The sequence below is a fragment of the Scleropages formosus genome, chromosome 7 (assembly GCF_900964775.1).
Source record: "Scleropages formosus chromosome 7, fSclFor1.1, whole genome shotgun sequence".
Classification (NCBI taxonomy): domain Eukaryota; kingdom Metazoa; phylum Chordata; class Actinopteri; order Osteoglossiformes; family Osteoglossidae; genus Scleropages; species Scleropages formosus.
This window is the reverse complement of record NC_041812.1, coordinates 27,555,275-27,578,393: the sequence shown is the minus strand read 5'-3', so window position 1 is coordinate 27,578,393 and position 23,119 is coordinate 27,555,275. Positions and strand designations below refer to the sequence as shown.

Sequence of the window (23,119 nt, the reverse complement as noted above, 5' to 3'; positions counted from 1 at the left end):
ATTTGCCACATGTAGAGACATTAATAATGAAGCGTTTCAGGACACCATCTGGTCTGTACAGATGAATCGTATGCAGTTCAAATGGAAGGTGAGGCAAAGTGCTTTTGAGGAAATCCCACTGTATGGAAAAACTGTGTGCGCATGTCTGCTTGGGTACTCTGCAAAGTATCTCAGGAGACGCCGCGAAAACCACCAACGTTCTGAATTAACGAACCCAGCAAACCAAACAAATATCTGAGAACAAAACAATTGCACTTTAACGGCTCATATAATCGGGTCTTGCTTGAGCCAGAGAAAATGAGAGATGGAGAAGTAAATGTGGTAAGATACCATGTGAAGAATCTAGCAGTGTTTGTCAGGAGGAAAAGGCAGACATGGCAGCTGGCAGAAGCCAACAATGACCTCACTCAGCCTTAACCGTTCCCACAGGCTCGTCACACCTGCATTGCTTTCACAACTCCGAAACACTGCCTCCCAAAGAAAATTGAGACGTTTGTTATCCGTAAACAAACAGTTCTTAGAAATGTTTATAGCTAATTAAGAAAAGGCAACTGTATGCAAATGAGACACCTAAGATGGCATATTTTCAGTGAAAACAACACAAGGAGAGGACTAGAGAGCACAGAGAAGCAGAAGAGCACCAACACTGTAATTTGCTCGTTGCCTAGCAACAGGACAAGGCCCAGAGTGTTTTGGCGGCCTGCACGGAGAATGACATTGTGCAAGATTAATGCCTTATCAAAAGTGTGAGTACAATTGCTGAAGGTTAGTTTTTTTCAGAAGGCATTTGTTTAAAAAGATTGAGGAGATCAGCTGACATGTTTTCCTGGGTCTTGTGCAGCAGTTCTCTGAGATGTAGCACATTTATCACATAAACTTCACTTTTTCCTTTCTGTCCAGGTTCTGCCATACAAGTATTGGCCAAACTGCCCGGGTGTACTCAGACTTTTGACTTCTTAAGCATACCTGTAGTAGACTGGGGCTTCAGTGACTGATGAATGGTAGGGTTCCGTTGAATAGAGCTGAGTTTATTGCATACACGTCTACTGCAAGATAAACTGTAATGTAATTTCATATTGTTACTGATATCAGTTAAGTCCAGACAGGTCATAACAATATTATTATTTGAAGTGTTTTATGTAAATTTTACAGATATTTGTCAAAGATAGTCAAGGTTTTTGGGATGGGCTGGTAACCAGCTATAATTTTCCCCATAAGGAACTACAGGAAATGGGCTTCCACTGTCCACCTTTCTGTTAACCACCCCATTTTCAGGAACGAATTAAGGGCCGATAGTATAGGCCTGCTGGGTACCTACCCTGCTAAGTTACACACACGCTGCCTGAAACCGCTTGCCCCAAACGGGGGTTGTGGCGAACTGGAGCCTAACCCGGCAACACAGGGCGCAAGGCTGGAGGGTGAGGGAACACAGCAGGATGGGACGCCAGTCTGTCGCAAGGCACCCCAAGCAGTACTCAAACCCCAGACCTACCAGGAAGTGGGACCCGGCCAAACCCGCTGCGCCAGCGTACTAAGTTGCTTGCAGTATATTATCAAAAAAACATCACTGAAACCAAGACTGACTTCACACGAAAAATACATTTTAAAATTCCTGTTTGCTGGGAACTCACAGAGGAAGCTGTTTAAGATCTGAAACAAAACCCGGCTCCAGAATCACAAACATGTCTGTTGGGGGTCGGGGTTGGGGGGTGGAAGCAGGGGAGAGGTCCCAGCGGTTCGTGGCTAAGCCGCCGAGAGCTTCTGGGGAATCAAATTCTAATGCTTCCAGCAGCCCATGTCCACACAGAGGCTTCTGCTAACATCATTAGGGGCCCAAGTCCTGGGATCTGGACTTTTTACAGAAAGCGGGCTGGCGTTTCCAGAAAGTTCCTTGCAACCTTTACAGCCTGCGCACAAAAGGACGCACATTGCAACATCGCTTAAGGAGCGGTTGGGACTGTCCGCGTGGTGTTTTCAGAGCTGCTTTTCTCAGCTAAGTTACCATTCCGCTTCCTGTGCCCAGTTGCTGTAGGCTGAGCAGAAACTGGGACTGGGGCAGGGGTTCAAATAGCCCATGGCATTCCATGGATGATTGCTGGTGCACGTGAACTGCTGACATAAAACACTCGCGTAATTTAAGAGAAAAGATCTTGCAGTGTAAACCTTGTGGGCACTGTATTCATGAATGGGTGCTATTAACACCTAAACCATGCAGTACATTTAGAGAAGGTCTTGGTGACTGAACAGCATGAATGAATCCAAAAACACAAAGTTCCGTTACGTATCTACAATTTTTACTGAAACTCTTCTATGATAATACTAAATGGGCTCCGGAGTAAAGTTCCACAAGTCGAATCTGTTCAGTGCTGACCGGTCCTTAGGCTGCAGGCCGGTCATGGGAAGGGTGTGAAACAAGTGGCAAAGGTCAGAATCGTGTGGCTAAGCTGGAGGAGGGAAGGTAGGTCTCGTTCTGTAGGCACCTGTACTCGGTCGTCATTTCCACCCACACGCTCGTCTTACAAAAGAGCTGGAAGGTTATAAAGGTTTTGACAGTGCACCTGAAATTGAGCTCTGGAGGAACGCTTACTGAAGAACTGACCCCTAAAGCCCACAAAACATAAACTACAGGCACATCCTAGGAATGTAACCATTACCAGTATGCTCCCTGATGAATCACACATGCAGTATAAAAGCGATAAAAGTACACAGGCTGGATTTGAGGTTTCTCTTTTAGAGGGGGCGCACGGAGACTCGGGGGAGTCCACGGACTTCCAAGAAGAGTAAGGAACATGTGGTCACTGGCGACTAAGTCTGTCTCAACCAGTTCCGGAGCTGAGCCAGATATAGAGGGTTCAGTACCCCAACTCCAAAAATCAGATGATTCATAAGTGAAGGATCTGATTGCAGACACCCCCCCTCTCTCAAATAAAGTGAAAGAGGTAGTTTAAAATTCTTCACACTACACACACTACACTGTAAATTCTTCATTTAATACATTTGCAGGTGTGGAAGAAGTGCATGTCTTTTGTAAGCAAGTTAAGGAAACTTTTGTATTAACTTATTCTTTGAAAGTATTCTGGAGAGAAGTAGCATCTCATAGCTTGAAATATTAGGGCCAATTACTCATTTACTCCAGAGGACATTATTATGCATTAATATGTCTAATATTTTCTGATTTTGTATGCGTGGTCTGAAAAGACAACCTGCAAAAAAGTAAATTGCTATTAAGCAGATATAAGGCTGTGTGTTCACAGATACACTACATGTTAGATGTATGTATGTCATTTATATGTATTTACATACATACATACTGATCATTTTCAGCCAATCCTCTATATTCATCTCTCAGCTTGTTTTTGGTTTTTTAAATTTTATTTCTTTCTTCTTCACATCTTTGAACAGACATTAGTTTATAATTTTTGCACAATAGGTTTCATCCTAATATTACTGTTGTCTTATGAACCCTTTGATTCTTTGTATCAAGCACATTAGAACAGATCTTGATTTGAGCTATTACTTCTGCTTGATTGTAAATGTCCTTTCTCTTGTTCTGAATAAAACAAAGACATGGCCCTCTCAAATACTTCTCACCTCTCTCCTTACTCCTCACTGAAGACCCCAGCAGTACTGAAATAAGTCCTTTCAAAGGATTCTTTTGTCGGGGGATCTTTCATGAAAAGAGATTCATTCCTGCAAAAGATGAAGTTGGTCGACACCTGGCTTGTGGAATCTTGCAATACTGAATTCACTGGACCAATGAAGTGGAAAATGGGAACACCGACACTTGGTATCGACCAGATGTAGACAGCGTGGTGAGATATGTCAGGCTTGCCAGTGACAGAGGCACCTGATACTCTGGTCTTAAGACATTGGCAGAAACCCACTGCAAACAATCAGCTTACGATTTTCCATTAAAATTATTTAAAAAATTTCACCCTGCTTGTTGAATGAGTGAAAGGACTTACAGGGCAGAAATCCAGACTGGCTAAAAAAAAAAAAAACTGAAAGTTGTATTTTTTCTCATTAATATTTATAAGGGACTTCAGTTCAGATGTCTTCCTCTGATTGGAGACATCACCCTCTCTCAAAGTGAAAGAGGTACAGTTTACTGGGTAAATGGTGTGAAGAATTTTAAATTCTTTACTTAATAAATTTGCAGGTTTTGAAGATGTGTGTGTTAAATGTATTATTAATAACACATTTTTCCCCCCAGTACTGGAGCATCTGTCTATTCAGCAAAATTAATATGTGAAAATTAAATGTATGGCAAGTGTGACAAAAAGTCATTACAATAGGACCTGAAAACATTAAATATTAAAATTAATATTATAAATATTATAAATTATAAAAGCATTTAATATTAAATTAAATATTCTACAACCATCTCTTCTTTTTAAAAAATGTGCTATACACATTGCCGCATTACCCTACTGAAAATAAAGAGTCATCCTGCTAAAATCAAAGTAAATTTTAAATAGACAGCAAATGAAGGAGAACTAATGACTTACTGCATTGTGAGAGCCACATCTCAGATGTTTTCAAACAGGACAAATGAGGAAAGCCGGCTCATTTCAAGTCTTAACAGTGTCGTCGCTTTTCACCATCCAGCTGTTCTTTCCTTCCGTCCAAATCATTAATTTTTGGCTCCGCAACTTATAATAACTGACCTATTTTTACAGCAGCATATTTTTACTAGGGCAGAAAGTACCTTCTTCAAGGGCACTACCAAAACAGTAGGGAGTGGGTCTAGAACCAAAAAACTTCAGGCTACAAGTCCACATCCCTAACTGCTACTTGGCCCGCTTCCCTAGTAACATACTGCTTTGTTGCCATACCAGTACCATTTACCATACTTACCTCCTCCAGTACTCCAGTACATTTATTATTATTCTTTAATTGGCTGACACAAGGTGACTTACAATTTTAGAAAAAATACATTCATGTATCACATAATTATATAATGTATATAATATGTAAGATTTATATATCTGCTTGACATACATATATATATACAGACACATACACACACTAAAGCAGGCAACAAGTAACTATGGTGAGGAGACCCAGGCAAAGTGGATTAAATGACTACCCCTTGTGATGATGGCAAAGCAAGGAAAAGACACACACACACACACACACACACACAAATGGTTTACACTGATTCAGTGGCACACCGCTTGGGTCAGAGGGACTTACCGTGGTCTGGCATCTCACTTTAGGACTGACAGACTGAAAAGAGGAAAATGACATGTAACTGGGACACCACACAAAGCATACTGATGTCATGATGTCATATACAACAAATAATGGTGCATATTTAAACTAGGTTATGAGAAATACATCATAATTGTTCATAAAAAAATTGTCAGTAAAAATAAACTTAAAAACATGTAAATATACCTATGTAACATAACACATATGTTGTACAGATATATAAATATATGTATATTACATAAAAACAAACATGCTGGGCGATATAATGAGCCGGCCTTTGGTGCCTTCAGAGGTGCTATGCACATTTTATTTACATTTATTTAACTAGACCTTTTCTCCAAAGTGACTTACAAGTAATGATACTTACAGTGACATATGCATTTATTTTTTGTTCACTGATGTCAGATCTTCAGAAACTTCTACCCTCCGCTCAGTGTCCTTAGTGCTGAATGGGCTGTACCCATTGCTGCTGTGATTGAATCCATCCACCTGGTTGCTGATCATCCTCTTCTTTTTCCTTAAACCTTCCAAAGCATTACTATCACTGCAGCTCTTCCAAGTGCCTGTCTTGAGTGTTCCTCTTGACTGTCACATCCCTCGTTCTTCATTTCTCATCATCGATTTCTCACCAAGAGACAGAAGTCAACGTATACATCTTCACTAAGTAGTACAATTTACCACTGTAGTTTTCTTCAAATTTCACGGCAACTCTATGTTTTACTCTCCACCTAACCTTTCTGAAAAAAGGACTGTAAGGTTTCCAGTCCAGTGCATGAGTTCTTTGCGAGGACAAAGAGGTGTTCTGGTATGCCCTCTTTACCTTTTAACATGGTAAGCATGATGAAGGGCTTTGCTGGTTGTGGTCCGTGAGACATGCAGAGCTCCTCTCCTCTCCTGTTGCTCTTCTCAACCTCACTGGTATATCACGCTGTTCTCTTTCAGTCTAACTGCACTCTGTGCTGGGGGACCCTGAGCATGGCCTTCCTAGCATCTGAAATTGGGAAAATTGTCCAGAAGTTTGCATATTCCTTTGCATCTCTTATTTGTAATTAGATCTTTTTCCAGCCTATTGGTTTCTTTGCGGTTTTCCAGATTTTTTGGCTAGACTGGTAAGCAGCTTGACAAGTTCTGCTTCTGCAGCAATCCCATCTGTTCCACAGGCCTTTCGTTCACAATTACTTCAATGCTGTTCTTATTTCATTTTCTGTTATCAAGGGATTTATTGTTCACAAGAAATATCTTTTAATGTGTTTTGGATGTTGCTATGTCAGCAGCACTCTACGAGGTACTACAAGGTACTACAACAGAATATGGGTTTTCAACCTGGGTCCACAAAAATGCAAGGCAGCAGCATTAATCACTGTCCCACTCCTCAATCCTTTTCATATATGGAAATAGATATTTTTATGAAATCATTCCCTGAGAATTTCATCCAGAGTTATCTGTGCCTGGGGTAAAGCTGAAAGGACTAATAATAATAACAACAACAACAGAAAGTGATAACAGATCAGAGACCCAGTCCCTGAACCTCTAACCCAGACCCCAAGAGAATCATACCCACTGTCACGTGTGTTATAACAAACGCTAATACATGACCATACTTTCCATACATACCACGTTTGTTCTTCATTCTGCAACCTAACAGATGCAAAATGCGACAGAAACTAACAGGACCAATCGTACATTCATGCCTTAAAAAATCCATCCAGTTGGTACCTTTAAAGAGGGTAAATCAAAAGGAGTGACGTTCTGTAGTCATGTACTGTTCCACATACTTTTAGACCTTCTTCAGGACTTCCTACTTAAAAGTCTTCTACCTGAAGACCTCCAAAATGACACTACTCTTCCATCCCTTACAATGACAGAAAACAATTAGTTTCAGTGACAAACAGCTTAGTTTGTGTAACGTTGACACAAGATTTCCGGATTCATTGGTCTTTAGTCTGGAACTCCTCTGCTCAGTAAGTTGGAAGTTGTCGAGAAGATGGAAATCAGAACAGTAGGTGGAGACAAATTCCTTAACCCTGCCATCTCTTACTCCAGGAGAAGTTCTGTTACTGTGATTAGAAGGGCCTTAAATAGGGGAATCATGGCAACTAATTGTTTAACTGTAGCTAGGGGTCTATGTGAAAGTGTCTGTCCAGAGGGGTTTGTACTGTTGTCACTTCAACATTCCCATTCATTGAGTTTTGTCACTGATCACATCATTGACTGATGGTTGTAATACCAATATTTCAGCACCAAGGATGAGAAAAAGCTTGAGGTGCTGCAGGCCTCCAGGAGCAAGACTGACCACTTGGGAAAATCTAGTTTACTCAAACAACTCGCTGGTTTTCTCAATACTTTTAAGTTAGAAAATGATTTACACATGGAAGTTCAAGAGATTTCCTTACTCCCAGATCAATGAAGCAAGTGATAACATCTAAAGGTATGACAAAAAACTTTCGGAAATCAGTGTAGTTTCTTTTTTCTACCCGGCTGGTTTCTTGTCATATGGTTCTGGGTTAATTTACATGTCCATTTTTACCTTATGTTGCATCACCATTAGAATTACACCGTGTACCTAGTCATCAGACAGTCATTCATTATTGGTTACAGTACTGTACACATTAACACCATCGGACTTCTACACAAGCATGGATTATAATCTGGTCATGGAAAGAGTTCCACAGACATAAATGCAAACAGCTGAGCAACTTTCAGGAAGGTACATTTGAACAGAGAATAGCTATTTGCTCATATATCAGTGTTCTTTTATTTTTTAAAATCATTTTAGGTAGAACATTTTCTAATTCCAACAGGCAAATTATGAAATTCTTTACCAGCCTAATTTGTTTCAACAATTGTATAATACTGTATTATAAAAGTAGTAATTTCAGGGACAATTTGGCAGCTATCTGTGTTGGTCCAAGTAAGGACTACACACCAGTGTCTGAGGTGTGTCCGTGAATGTTAAGGGCACTGCCATAGGTAAATCAATTTTTTTTTATTACCACTGTGCAGACACAGTGAGGACTTAATCTTATCTAATGGGAAATCACTTATTATAACAAAGAATTGCCCCCCCCCCCACTTTGGGAGTCACATGAGCCACGTCACAGGGCTCTTATTCATACTGTTCAAACTAATCGAAAATTGTTCAGATGAAGAACCCTTGGAAAAGCAAAAACACAGACTGAAGATAATACTTGTTGATAAGTAACAATGACTCCTTTTTTAAAAAAAGAAAACATTATCCATTAACTGCTAGTGGCATTTTTGTGGAGGTGGGAGTCGAGAATCATAAATGCATGAGGTATCAGGTGTATAAAAGGAGGCAGCAGGTCTGCTTCCAGCCACAGGTTAACATGCAAGCAATGATTCTGACAGCCTCTCAAGTGTTTCTTCTGACAGCAGTGCCCATGCTCCTGCTGCAGCACCGTGTGGGGGGTACAGGGGCCACCAGGCCCAGAGAACAGACCCTGCATGAGCTTCACTGCCCACCCTGTAAGAACATCCACTGTTCCCTGCATCGTGCCCTCCGCCTGCAGCGTAAGGGCGGTCTGACCATGGGGTTGTGTGGCTGCTGCCCTGTCTGTGCCCGAACCACTGGGGAGAGTGGTGGAGGAGCCTGGGACCACGTGGGAAAATGTGACAAGGGACTGTTGTGTGTCTTCCAGGACCCCCTAGAAGGCGAGACAAACAGAGAGCATCGGGAGATTTGCAGAGAAGGTAAAACTCCACCAACTCTATGGGATAGGTTTATACAATATAGCTGTCAAATGAAGCAATCATGAATAAATAGTTGCATTTAAACTGAATTCAATATAGCTACTACTACAGAAACTAATGTTACAAATTGAGTCTATCTAAATTGCACCTGTAATTAATGCTTCAATTATTTTACAATCTCCAGCTGGTATAGGATTTACAAAATTTTAAAAAGCCAAACACTAGTGATCTTTCCATAGGACGTTATAATATCAAACTGCAACTGACCATTTACTCTACTATAGGGTAGGTATGGGTGGGCACCTGTATATAAGGCATTTCAGGAGTTTGAAGAGCTCAGAAATCACATACTGTACACACTGGCCCACCAAGTCAAAGATAAGGGACACTTAATGAAAAGAAAAGCAGTGGTGTGTGATACTTTCTGTTCAGTTTGTGATACTACTTCAGTTTTCCATCTTGTCTTTCAACTTGTTTTCCATCCCCCAAAAAGAACGAATACATCAATGATTCTAACAAAGACTTCAGTGAAGGTGTCACCGTTCTGGGCAGTGCAAGACCCTCTACGGTTAGAGACCCGCCACCCAGAATGCACCTGGAAGTACTGCCAGGAGCACCCCTCCGAGACTTGGTCTGCCAGGTGAATGAAATCAAAGGCACCCTGTTTCTACCCTCAGGCAACTTGTAACCCTGCTAACTTAAGCCATCCTCCGCAGGTCTGTGGCCCTGGAGAAGCACGTATGCCATGGGTCCTGCCAGCACACATCTTGCTCTAGCTGCCTGGTGCTCCAGCATCCCAGGTGCACACAGAGCTGTGGCCATGATGACCACACCTGTGAAGCACTTTGGCAAGTGTGTTCCCAGTCAGCTGTCCAGAATGCACCACCCAGACATGTGTCACCAAAACCTAAAGGTGGGGGCCTTTATGTAGCATGTTGCATATTGGCCCTAAATGGCTCTGCCACCACCAGAGACGACCAAAAATGTGTACACAAGCTACAGAAGAGGATTTTCTATAAATGTTCTATAAAGTGAAAACTGTTAATTTAGTTTATTAGAGTAACACTGAGGGATATTTCATGTGTTCTGTAGCTGGATGTCTACAGAAAGGAAAGTGAACCCTAAAGTGGGTACAGGACTTAAATCACACTAAAACATAGCAATGTTTAAAGTCAAATTTAGTTTTTTACTATTGTTTTTTCCATTATAATTACTGAGGTTGAAAAAATGTGTGACCAGTGGTAAAATAATTTTGAAAAATTGTTTAAAAAATTACAATGATACTACCACCTATTAAATAGGCACTACTACTGTCCATTTTCCTGTGTGTTACCATAGTTTGCAATCTACAAAATAAACATCTACACCTGTACAAAATGAAGCTCACACACTTGCTACATTGGGGTGGGGTTTCAACATCCTGAAAAGCGGATCCAAATTCTAACTGAAGGGAGAGATCAGATCAGTTGCCTCTGTGAAGGCTGCTCAGGTGGTCCAGCAAAAGTTGTTCTATCTCTCACACGCACACACACACATTTAACTGAACACCTATTGTACACACTGCCCTGTGACCACTTAGGACAACCTTACTGGGGCAAGGAGGCTGGTTACTGAGTAACAAGTTGTTTATAAAGATGCTCCAAAAAGAGTTATTACAAATACCTGTACTGCAAGAGAAGAAATACTAATTGTTCAAATGACAACCAAATCAGCATCTTTCAATAAGAAACGAGATAATAATGAAATGACCTGCATTACTTAGTGTGATATTTGAGTGGGAAGAGATATTCATTGTGAATAGTTGGGAATTGTGGGAAATATGTAAAATAGCTGTTCAACCGCTGTGGGAACAGACGGATTAAGGGGGTGAGTGTCTATTGGACAGTGTGAAAGGTTATGGAAAGCTTAAAAAAGGCTAAACAGGCTGGAAAAGCTGGCTTGAAGTGCGGGTCCTTGAAGAAAAGGGGTCCTTGGACCAAGAGGGTGTTTTTTTTTTTTTTTCCCCCCCCTCATATTGGTTCCAAAACCTCTTGCTGTGTGCTGGTGTTCTAATAAACATTGATCATGAATGTGCATCCTGCTTTGCCCCATCTGAACCCAGAGCACTGCGTGCTACAATAAGAAATGACTGAAGTTCCAAGTCACTTTTGAACAATTGTCATAAAAGTTTTATGCTGAACCCTACTAATACTTTTTGGCTTCTCCAATATGTAACAAGCTGTGATATACCTTTTTAATAGCCATTTGAACTATGTAACAATTCCTGTGTCATTATTCAACATATTGAGCAGAAAGTGGGACTTGAAACAGTGGTTTACTCTCTGCATTAAAAAAAAAAAAAAAAATTAGAACCAAAGTTCTATGATTGGTACTACTTATGGTCAGACAAACATTTAACCATGTAAAACCAGCCCCAATTTCATAGAAACTGATTTCATGGATTTATTTTAACAGCTGTTACCTGCTACACCAAACTTTATACTCTTTACACTCAGGACACCCACAACCTTGCTGAGCACAGATCATTATTCAAAGGAAAGGACAATTTTACACCAAGTCCATTTTCACACATTAAGATTTACAGAAGCTAATCTTGCTAATGACCTTAATTATTGCTGCAACAGAGACTTTATAGGGGAGTGTTCAACAGCCTCTCGGTCACAAGTTCAGTCTATCAGCCTTCAGAGGCTGAAGTGCGGAGGATTTCTTCATTTCATCCTGGAACCATCCAGGAATTTTTTTTCTTATACAACACAAGAAAATTACAGTCATTGCAACACCAAGCCAAAAAAAATCAAAATTTTTGACCCTCTTTTTAAACTGTTTATGAACTGTATACTTTGACAACACAAGAGAGAAACTGCATTCTGAGAGAAGTAGTGCACTAAACTGCTTTAATCACGTATAAGGGTGCTCTAATGTATAACAGTCCGTAGAATGGAAAAACATTTGTTTGATAAGCAGTAGCAGACAAACTTAAGCAATGAAAAAAGCATGACCAAAACCTTGCAAACTGGAGACATAATCTAACAATGTATGAGGGTACATACCATCTCCGCTGTTTCCCTAATTTTACAAGTTACACAATGCAGGAATCCACCAGTAACACTGACAGAATCAGTGTAAAATGTATATACATTACAATGAATCTGGTATTATAACAAAAAACAATGACAAAAAAACATTCACATGACTAACAAGTATTTGCTATTTTTAAATCAAATGCATGATACTGAAGTGTGGCAATAGAGTAAACAGAGGAATCAATACAAAATTTGTCTCTCCCAAAAGTCTTATGATTTTGATACAAAAGCGACCCTACAGCATGACAAACTACCTGGTAAGAACAAATTTACAATAATTGATTTCTCAGCCATCTTCCAGTCATTTAAGAGCACTATGTGATCTGAAAATTCTGGACTTACAAAGATAATGATGAAAGCATTTAGTTGCAATGTGCACAACTTTATATCATTCTAAAATATGCTAAAAGAAATGCCACTAGTACTCCATTTGTTTCCTTTGCAGAAAACTCTGGAGAATTTCTACTGAAGCCAGGACAAATGGCCAGGTCTAGAATATCAGCACAGGATTCACGGTCTTTGTGGACAAGTCCGGACAGTGCCTTTATGGTTTAAACACATATAGCTCAATACAGCTTGACAAATTAAAGAAATATCTTATGCTCCACAAACAGCACAGACCAAACCAACATTCAAAGGAGTAAAACTCCTTAAGGGACACAAAGGGACTGGTAAAATCATCCCCAATTACAATATGGTGACAAATTACAGTTTCCGTCCAATTTGAGTAGTGCATTACCTGAAGAGGAATGACATAAGCAGCTATAAAAAGTTCAAAAAGAATTACACATTTTGTGTGAAAGATGTTTCCATGCGACAACAATGTGGAATTCATGAAAAGGTAGACCAACACCACTGACTGCACATGCAAACATCCACAAATACAGTGGGGCAAATAAGGCAGAGAATGATCTCCTTCCCATGAATTAGGAAGGAGGAGGAATGACATACCCCTGGCCGTTTTGCTTGTGGATAAAAGCGAAGGCACTTTGTGTGGGAAGGAACATGGTGGGCAGGGGAAGAGGGCCTTAGAAGGTCTCCATCAGCGAAAGAGTCTGTGCCAAAAGGACTGGAAGGTAGCAGAGTTGAAGGCACCGATGAGCACAAGCAACAGTAAATAGAGGCTCATCATGATGGCGAAGTGGTGTCGGACAAACCACGAGGTTCCCGGTGCATGCCTAAAAATCACACACAGGCACACACACGAATAGGTCACACTGGCAGGAAAAGGGAGCAAAACAACGCTGCAGCATCGGAAGTTACGCACAGCAAAAAACAATATCATTAGGTACATTTTGTAAGGTACCTAAATAATACACTATACGCTTTGAGCTCTTTAACAGTGACTTTGTAAAAGCAAAACTTTTATATAAATGAACTAATGAAAAACCACTAACAGAAGACAAAACCAACAATTTCCATTATCTTCTTCATGAAAAAAAGTGAACCAATGTCATCATGTACATGTTCAAGAGGCTTTATTACAGTCTACCATGCTACTGCCTACCTCCAGGTAGGTCAAAATAAAAACTGCAGACCTGTCAAGGCTACAGGCAGCAATGACACAGAAATGGAACATTTCTACTTTTGCTGCCCCCCCACCCCACACACAGCTGCACCAGAACTTACCTGGCATGGTGACGCTTCTGGGAGTACACAAGCAGGTACTTCACTCTGAGCAGCTGATTGTTTGTGACCACAAAATACTTCTGTGGAACCTCCCCTCCTTCACTGTTCTTCACCCTTGCCCTCTGTCGGTCGATGCTATCCGAGTCTAAAGCCCAGCAATGACATTTCTGGTGTTACTGTTATATCCACTAGTTTTTTTTTTTTTTTTTTTTTTAAACTTTCTTAAACTGCGATCAAGTACTTAAAGGACACAAATTCAAACTACAAAAAAAAAAAAAAAAAAAAAAAAAATTTACATTTATTCACTTAAGATGCTTTTCTACAAAGCGACGTTCATTTCAGAGAATACAAAAAGTGCATTTCACTAGCAGGATGAGACATTTGGATGCAGACACGATTCTTGAGTAAAGTAAATTTGTCACATACAACTGTAGCATACATTATGAGTAGAAGCATATTGGTTTTTTCTTGCTGAAGTATTAAACAGATGACATACACATTTTTTGAGCACATGGGAGATGAGGGCAGAAGCGGTTTTAAGACTGTTCTTAAATGTAGACAGATTGAGCAGTTCTGAGTGAGAGGGAGAAGTCATTCTACCACATTGAAGCCAGAGCCAAAAAAAACTTTGCACTTCTGATTTTGGACCTTTTGTGTGTGGGAGCACCAAGCGGGCAGAGGTGGAGGAGCATACAAGTCTAGTTGGGGTGTAGTTAGCAATCAGGTCTTGTAGGTAGAGAGTAGATCTGTTGATAGTACTGTAGGCAGTAACCAGAGTCTTGAACTTAATGCAAGCAGCTATAGCAAGACACTGGAAAGAGATCAAGAGTGGGCGTACATGGGAACGCTTTGGTAGGTCAAAACAACTCTTGAAGCAGCATTCTGTACCAGCTGGAAAAGTTTAATGGTAGAGGCCAGAAGGAAAGACAGGAGAGAGTCGCTGAAGTCCTGGTGGGATATCACCATGGATAAGACCAGAAGTTGCAGTGCTGTCAAAGGTGCTTCAACTAAGTAAAAGTTTTGAATACTTACAGTACTGTGCAAAAGTCTTAAGCACTTAGATGTTTCACAAAAATATTTGTTTTAGACAGTTATTTAATGTCTTCTGCATTAGTGTCAATGGGAAAGAGCATATTTTAGATTTATAAGCATTGCTTTTGCAAAAAGTTACAGTATTGCAGTAAGGGTTTTGTATGTCGTTAAAGAAAGAAAGTACACACACAGTCTGAAACCCCTTATCCCAACCAGGGCCGCAGCAAACGGGAGCCTAACCCGGATACACAGGGTGCAAGAGGACACACCCAGGACGGGACACCAGTCCATCGCAAGGCACCCCAAAGCAGGACTCGACCCCCAGACCCACCAGAGAGCAGGACCTGGCCAAACCTGCCGCGACCCCGCTTGGGACAAGTGGTTACTGACAACTGATGGTTAGTAACCTTTGTAGGAAGTTCATTAAGAGCAACATTTTTAGAAGCATTCTCACGTTACCGCTTTTTCCCCCAACCAAGTGCCTAAAACTTTTGCATAGTACTGTATGGCGATGTGATATCAGCTTTTTATTTTTTATAAATTTGCAAAAATTTCTAAAATTCTGTTTTCACTTTCCAATTATAGGGTATTGGGTGTATATTGATGACGGAAAAATAAATGTAAATGATTTTGGCATAAGGCTGCAACATAAAAAAAACGTGAAGGGGTCTGAATCATTGCTGAATGCACTTTATATACGAGAGCAATTCTATCCTGGATTCAATATGATGAAAGACTTGAGTCAGTTACACCCAGGCTCTTAGCCAATGAAATATGAGAGAAGTGAGTGTCCAGTTTGACAGCGTTCTCAACAGGATGGACTGGCTTGGAGGTGAAGGATCTCTGTTTGGAGAGCTGCAGGTGGAGATCAAACATCCAGACAGAATTGTCCGAGAAGCAACCAACAATGTGTAAGGAAAGAAGGGCATAGGAATGGCAGGCAGCAAAATCCACTGGAGGCGATCACGCTACACTATGAAAAAGTGTAGATTGAGAACAGTGGGGGCTCAGCACTGAGCTCTAAGGAACACCAGTTGAGTGAGGCTATGAAGATAACTGAGAGCCATACCGGGCCACTTGGTAAGATCTACCTGATAAGCAGGTCTCAAACCATTTTAGTGCTGCTTCTTTTATGTCAAGCTGTCCAAGAGAGGAGAGTAAAATCCGGTGATTAAAAGTGTCAAATGCTGCAGACAGGTTGAGGAGGATGAGGACTGAGGAGAGAGAGACCATTATAGCTGACTAGAGAGCATCTGATACTGCGTAGAGTCATTATGCAGCTCGGAGTATGGTCCTGTTGGCATATAGTGCATCTCATATTCATGGGGTGGAACTGGGATATGCTGGTCTGGATGTTTGAGGACAGAGAGAGTCTAGACAGGTAGACAGGATGGACAGTAAGACAGTGGTAGCATTGTCTGTGGATAGCTGAGAATTGTGCAGTAGAGGGGAGAGGGGTTAGTACTGCAGTGGGGAGGAAGAGGGCAAGAGAGATTTTAATTTGAAGCAGAAAGTGACAGAGGGTGCAGAGGCAACACAGGGGTTGGTAGCATTGATGCAGGGCCGGAAGCAGATGAAGAAATGGTCAGAGACATGCAGCGCAGTAACGGACAGGATAGGAAAGCCACAGTTTTCAAAGAAAACAAGGCCGAAGTGACTCCTGGCCTTGAGAGTAACAGAGGACTGGGACATAGAGAGGTCAAAGGACTGCAGGAGTGATACTAGGCTGCTTGCATGAATGGCCCTGACATGAAGGTTGAAATCTCCCAGCAAAATCAACTGGATGATGTCTCCGTGAGACAGCTCGACAAGATGTGAAGGTCATCCAGGAAGCAGCCAGGAGGGCGATAGAGAACGACAACCAAGAGTGTGGTTTGGACCCTCCAATAATCATAATACATCAAAAACACTCAACAGCCTCCATCTTAAAATCCATTAACAACTCATCAACTTCAAATTTCATAAAATCTGTCCACTACATTAAGTCTGAAAACATCAATAAAGGGATTTGTATGTATATAAACTGCAGCATCAGCCCTAAAACCATATAATTACTTTGGTGTGCCATTCCCTGAAATGCAAAAGTTGGACATTTTTACTGGAGCAATTCAGATCCAGATGTCAGATACACTACAAGTACAAGGCTGGAGCTAAGTGTTTTTCCTAATTGTGTTTGTGTGTGTCTGGTCAAAGCCTTACCTTTCCTCTTCACCTGGCATTTTACATCGGGGTGGTCTATGATTTCACAAACTGCAACACAGCTTAGCAGTGGTCCTAAAAGACTTTCCCGCCATCCGTTGCCATGGGGACTGTAGAGGACAGCAAGGCTGAGGTCACTGGTGAGGTAAGTGCCTTCACCAAACAGTGAGGTCTGTAAAGCAGAAGAAGTCCATTCACCTCCCAGTGAACACTAAACACTCAGAGGCGCTAGTGCTAATACTCCAACTTACCATTATGTTACACACTGCCTCATTTTAACTTATGTGCAATAGTACTACCTGACTGAAGCTGGGAATAACTCACTTTTACATTTACACATGCTTAAAAGAACTCATGGATAACAAACATGAGCCAAAATATACCTCCGATACTGTACATCCTAATAAAAGTCAGAGGTATAAGTTTGTTTTCTTGAAATCACTACTATACTGCAGAAGTAAACAATGAGAGCACAGGCCTTGTTGAGGTGGCAGTGTAAACCGTTGTGAATGATGGAGTGGAAGTTCTCCAGGCGGCTGCCATGAAAGGCATACAGGAGGTCACGCCCACCCCTTGTCTTCTCAAACTTGGCATTCATTTGGTCGCAGTACTCCAGTTCAAAAAGGAAGTCTGGGACTGGGATGGATGTCCCATCACACTCTGTCAGGTCCCGAATTCTTGTGTACTGGCACAGTCGAACAAGGAAGGATGACAGAGGTCAACGGCAAAATTTGGTAAACAGGAAAGAGATGAATCTTGAACCCAATCATGTCGGTGTTGTTTGAAGCCAAGTACTGCTTCCAAGGTGACTACTGGTAACCGCTTCCTGACTACCCTTACCTCATCCCTCTGCAGCGTCTTCACAGCAAAGTTCTTGGAGGACAGGATCCAATGAGCCAGGGCCAGGTGATTCTCTCCCTCCCCCGGTCCCAGACGCACAAGCTCCCTCATTCCTGGCATGGAGCTCATGTCTGCCAGCTACGGTGCAGTCACACAGGCATGCAGTTAACAAAACACAAATTCATTTAACTATGTACAGAAACTTAATTATGCTTAGCACAAAGTAACACGGGAGAGTGACCATTACTAATAATCTCAACCAATATCACAACTAAAACAGCAGATTCAGTACTATTATTACTATTATCATTATTAGTAGTGTTATTAATTTAGCTGATGCTTTTCTCTAAAGCAACCTGCAGTGTTAAGTTGCTTAAAATGTTTCACGCATTTACACATCTGGATACTTTTTTTTTTTCTTTTTTTTACTGGAGTAAGGGTTAGTACCCTGCTAAAGGATACTACATCAGCAAAAGGCATTTGAACCTGGGTCATTCAAGTACAAGGTGGTAGCTCTTATCACTACACTACCCACTGTCACTACACAGCACTTAAACCGTAAGATGCCTGTCTGCATTGCATAGTGAAAGCTGTCAGTGGTCATCTTGCAAACTATTTCTTTCTATCATGAACATCCATGAGCGAAAATATCAAAATGTCTTTATCCAGGATGTACCCTGTCTCATGTCCTATGCTTTCAGGTTAGACTCTTGACCACAGAGATCCTACACTCCACAATCTCTTAATGGTAGTGAGTGTGTGACAGAAAAAACGTCTAACATTGAATGACCAGCAAGATAAAATTTTGAGAGAAATAATGGACATTCGAAATAACCGTATAAGCCTGTTATGTAAGGATTGCGTGCACGCTGTGTTGTACCTGGCTTGTTACCATCCAGTGAACTCACCAGCGCATCAAACTCCTTGTTGTCCTCGAAGACATAGCGCGGGGGGAAGGGCCGCAAGACCGAGTCGCGCTTGTAGCTCTGGGCGGCTGCAACGAAGAGGCTGCATCGCAGGTCTGCGGCCACGGGGTCCCGGCGCAGGCACGAGCGCACGAGCTCGCGGACGGTGGCCGGCGCAAGCGAAGGCGGCGGGTGCTGCTGTTGCATTCCGGGTACTGGACAGCGGGACAAAGGAAACAAACTCAAGTGTCATCTGCTGTTATCATGAATCATGTGGCTTGGAGGTCTGGCTCACAGCGACAAAAACAAGGAGCGAGAATCAATGAGCGACTGACGATTAGATGATGAATGCATTATGCAAGTATAGCTACATGATTTAATTACACATATTAAGATTATACAACCCCTGGTAAAAATTATGGAATCACCACACTTTGAGCATGTTTACCCAACTTTTTTTTTTTTTTTTTTTTTTACTTCATAGCAAATAAATCACAGATATTAAACAAAAAATGTTTTGTGTTGTAGCTGGACATTCTGGCTTTGTTGAACATACCTCAAACAAATTAATTAATTAATGGCAATTTTTTTTCCAAATCAAGTAGAGGAAAAAATGATGGAAGCAATGTTAAGGAAAAAAATATGGAATCATCAACAAAAAAATACAATCAATACTTTGTCTTTCCTCCTTGGGCTTTTACGATGGCCTGGATTCTTTGAGGCATTGACTTCACTAAGGAAAAACAATATTCTTCATCAATCTGGTTCCAGCTTTCTTGAATAGCCGTTAACAGATCAGCTTTGTGGGATGGAGCCTTGTCATGGACCAGTTTTTTTCAATTTCCACCATAAATTTTCAATCAGATTGAGATCTGGACTGTTTGCTGGCCATGTCATTGAGTTGATATGCCTTTCCTGAAGAAAAGCTTTAACACTCTTTGCTCTGTGGCAAGATACATTATCATCCTGAAAAATTACTTCATCCCCAAACCTATTTTCTACTGATGCAATGAGAAAAATGTCCAAAATTTCAATGCTCACCTGGGCATTGACTGCTGAGGTCATGATTGCCATCTCACCTGGTCCTTTACCTGACATGCAACCCCCATATCATAAATGACTGGGGAAATCTGATTGTTTTCTTGAGGCAGTCATCTTTATATGTCTCATTAGAACGGCACCAGACAAAAGTTCCAGCATCACTGCCTTGGCCAGTGCAGATTTGTGATTCATCACTGAATATCACTTTCATCCAGTCATCCACACTCCACAATTGCCTTTCTTTAGCCCACTGTAACCTTGTTTTCTTCTGTTTAGGTGTTAGTGCTGGTTTTCGTTTGGCTTTTCTATATGTGAATCCCAGTTCTTTCAGCCGATTTCTTACAGTTCTGTCACAAACATTGACTCCAGTTTCCGTCCATATGTTTTTCATTTGTTTTGTTGTGCATTTTCTATTTTCAAGGCATATTGCTTTCAGTTTTCTATTCTGACGCTTTGACGTCTTCCTTGGTCTACCCGTATGTTTTCCTTTTACTATCTTCCCATTTTGTTTATACTTGCACCAAATTTTAGACACAGCTGACTGGAAACAGCCGACTTCTTTTGCCACACTCCGTGTTGGATTTCCTTCTTGAAGAAGTTTTATTATCCTTTCCATTGTTTCTGTTGACAACTCTCTTGTTGGGGCCATGTTTCCTTTCAATTAGTCAAGTCCAACAGCTTGTTAAGCTCAGTAAGCTCTCTAACTGCAGACTAATTTGTATTTTTTGACTTGTGTCTGTTTTAAAAATGCAAATACCAAATTCCATCATTTTTTTCCTTAACATTGAGTGATTCCATAATTTTTATTTCTACTTGATTTGAAAAAAACATTGCCATTAATTAAAATAATTTGTTTGAGGTATGTTTAATGAACCCAGACTATTCAGCTATTAAACAAAAATTGTTTTGTGTTCTCTCTGTGATTTGTTTATTTGCTACAACGTAAAAAAGCTGTGTGAACATCCTCAAAAGTGTGGTGATTCCATAATTTTTGCCACGGGTTGTATATACTGTATATTGTATCTGTGTATAATAATAATGTAGGTTACAAAGATCGATTAAGTCAAACGTCTAGCATCTTGAGAAGCATTCGCATCGCTCGCTCCACATGATTAAGTTAACGACGTTTTCTCTTGTTTCTTTATGGCGGAAAAAGCCCCGCTGCACGTCTTTTCACTTCAACACTGTTTGTGTTACATTCATTGCATTCGAGGCGCGCAGCAGTGTTCTGTTGCGACTCATTGCGCGTGTAAACTAACTCGTGTTGATAGCCGTGTGCTCCTCATCGTTGCGCCCCGAGAAGAGCCCGTTCCTCCGTGCACTCGCTAAACTCGCTGCGTAACATCTTCTATCGTCTCCTTTCCTTTGGAACGGAGGTTCAAATTAACTTCAGCGTTGAACAAATGCCACAAAGTTGGAACTCAGTCAGCGCAAAAGCGAACACGAGCTGAAGTACGGCAACGTCAGCGCCGGATGCTCCGAATGAAAACACACGTGTATTACCTCACAACACGTCACTAGAACGTAGGCGCACAAGTCCATTTGCATTTCTCACTGCGGCAGTAGTAAAGACAATGCCCGTATCGACTTGTCATATTTCAATCAATGCTCTTAGTCTCATGACAGTGAGTAAATGAAATACTTTTTAGTTTTTTTCAGAAAACGATATTTTCTCTGACTACAAACCAGATAATTTTGACAGTACACAATGCTGCAAATACAGAATATGTAACTACTGCAGCTTACAGATAAACAGGCAACAACGATAAGCACATACGTCGATGTTATGCTGGTCACTGTAACTCACCTGCAGGCTCCCCGACAGCTCCGGACATGGACTTGTCCGGCACAGGAGTAAGAAGCAAGGATAGCTGTCCGTGGATGTGCCTGTTGAAAACAGTAAGGCGTTTTTTTCTAAATAAGCAATCAAATGTTATGTACTGTTTAAATTCTTAGAATTTTTTTGTTTGTAAATCTGGAGCTGTGTATGATATTTGGCTAAGATAGTTAATTATAAATTAATAATATGTTTCTCGTTGTCATAATCCGAACGGTACAGATACATAAAGCAAAGTAAAATCCTACAATTTATCAATAATGACATCTCTCCATAGCTTTTTGGTATAAAAGCAGTGCCAGAAAAAGTGAAGCAGTTTTCTGGGTGGATGTTTACAAAAAGAACAATTTACATCTATCCCATCTTTAATTTTTTTCAGGAAATGTTTTACCAGGTAGTATTTGTGTATGCTGTAATCTTAAAACAGAATTCCTTACTTTTTTTTAACAAACAAGGTTTTGTGAGGCAGCAGGCAAACTTTCTCTATGATACTTTGATAAAAGCCGGTATTCCAATGCAGTGACATGATAAAGGTAAGATGGTAACTTCATTTTGAAACAGAAAGCGAATCGCTCTGTTATTATTTCTGAAGGACTGTGTGAAAAACAGATTCTTTCACGAGGAGTAACAACCGGATTCGCCAGAGGGATTTACGGATCAGAATTAAATTAATTAATCAATTACCAGCAGCAGATGTCTAGTTCCACACACTGCCCAATTCGACAGGTAAAAATTTCTCCATTCATCATTTCCAATGATTAAAATCTTTATTCAGAAAATAAATCCTAAAAACTGCCATGCCAATATTAAATTTAAAATGAAACAATATTATAATCAATAAGGACTGCGCAAGACCTCATCAATTAGCTCTACACCCACTGTGTATTCGCCTGTCACAAATATTAAGACCCAAGAAAGCTGTCCGTGGATATGCCTATAAAAAAGAGTGAGACCCAGTGAAAGCTGTCCGCGGAGATGCCTGTGAAAAAGAGTAAACCCTGAAAAAAATGCTGTCTGTGGATGTGCCTGTGGAGCAGGTGTAGGACCCAAGGAAAAATAGTCTCTGGACCTGCCTGCGCAGGTATACCAGAGATGTTGTCATGTGACTGGGAGAGGGTGTCACTTTGTTCATAGACTCACTCAGTCTTCACAGATATGACAGCAGGATCCAGGCCTTGTTCCATGTTACAGTGCCATATTGGAATAGATCTTTTGATAATGTCTCTTGGAAAAAAAGGTGTGGACTTTAGCCTTGGTGTTTCTTTTGACCAATAAAATGAGATTTCCTATAAATGAATTAATAAAATTTACCCAAGTACATGCTTCACCCAAAGACTTAAAAAAGACATTGACACTAGGTGCTCATTTTGTGAAGGTGTCTCGGAAAAAGCTCTTCATGTATTTTGGTTCTATGGGCACGCCTAGAAATTCTGGTTGGACCTTCTTAAGAGGAAACTTGGTTTGTCTTTGATTTCTCCTTTAATTTTTTGCTTGGATTTCACACATATGAGAGATGACAATAGGTACCATATAATCAACCTCATTGTCTTATTAGCCAAATATCACACAGTTAAGTGTAAATTTTTGTCCAAAACCTCCCTTCCCCTGTTTTTTAAAAAATTAAACAT

At 40.7% G+C, this 23,119-nt stretch overlaps 1 protein-coding gene across 1 annotated transcript; it reads right to left on the bottom strand.

Annotated features, from left to right (window-relative positions):
• Positions 1–11,284: 11,284 nt before the first annotated feature.
• On the bottom strand, positions 11,285–22,497 carry parp16 (poly (ADP-ribose) polymerase family, member 16). The gene is made up of 8 exons (XM_018746759.2): positions 22,176–22,497; positions 21,462–21,541; positions 18,617–18,828; positions 17,709–17,846; positions 17,347–17,553; positions 16,869–17,040; positions 13,638–13,782; positions 11,285–13,186 (listed from the first exon to the last, which is right to left on the bottom strand). Exons 1-8 carry the CDS (start codon positions 22,238–22,240, stop codon positions 13,051–13,053), a joined length of 1,155 nt encoding a protein of 384 aa, XP_018602275.2. The 5' UTR covers positions 22,241–22,497; the 3' UTR covers positions 11,285–13,050.
• Between the last annotated feature and the right edge of the window lie 622 nt (positions 22,498–23,119).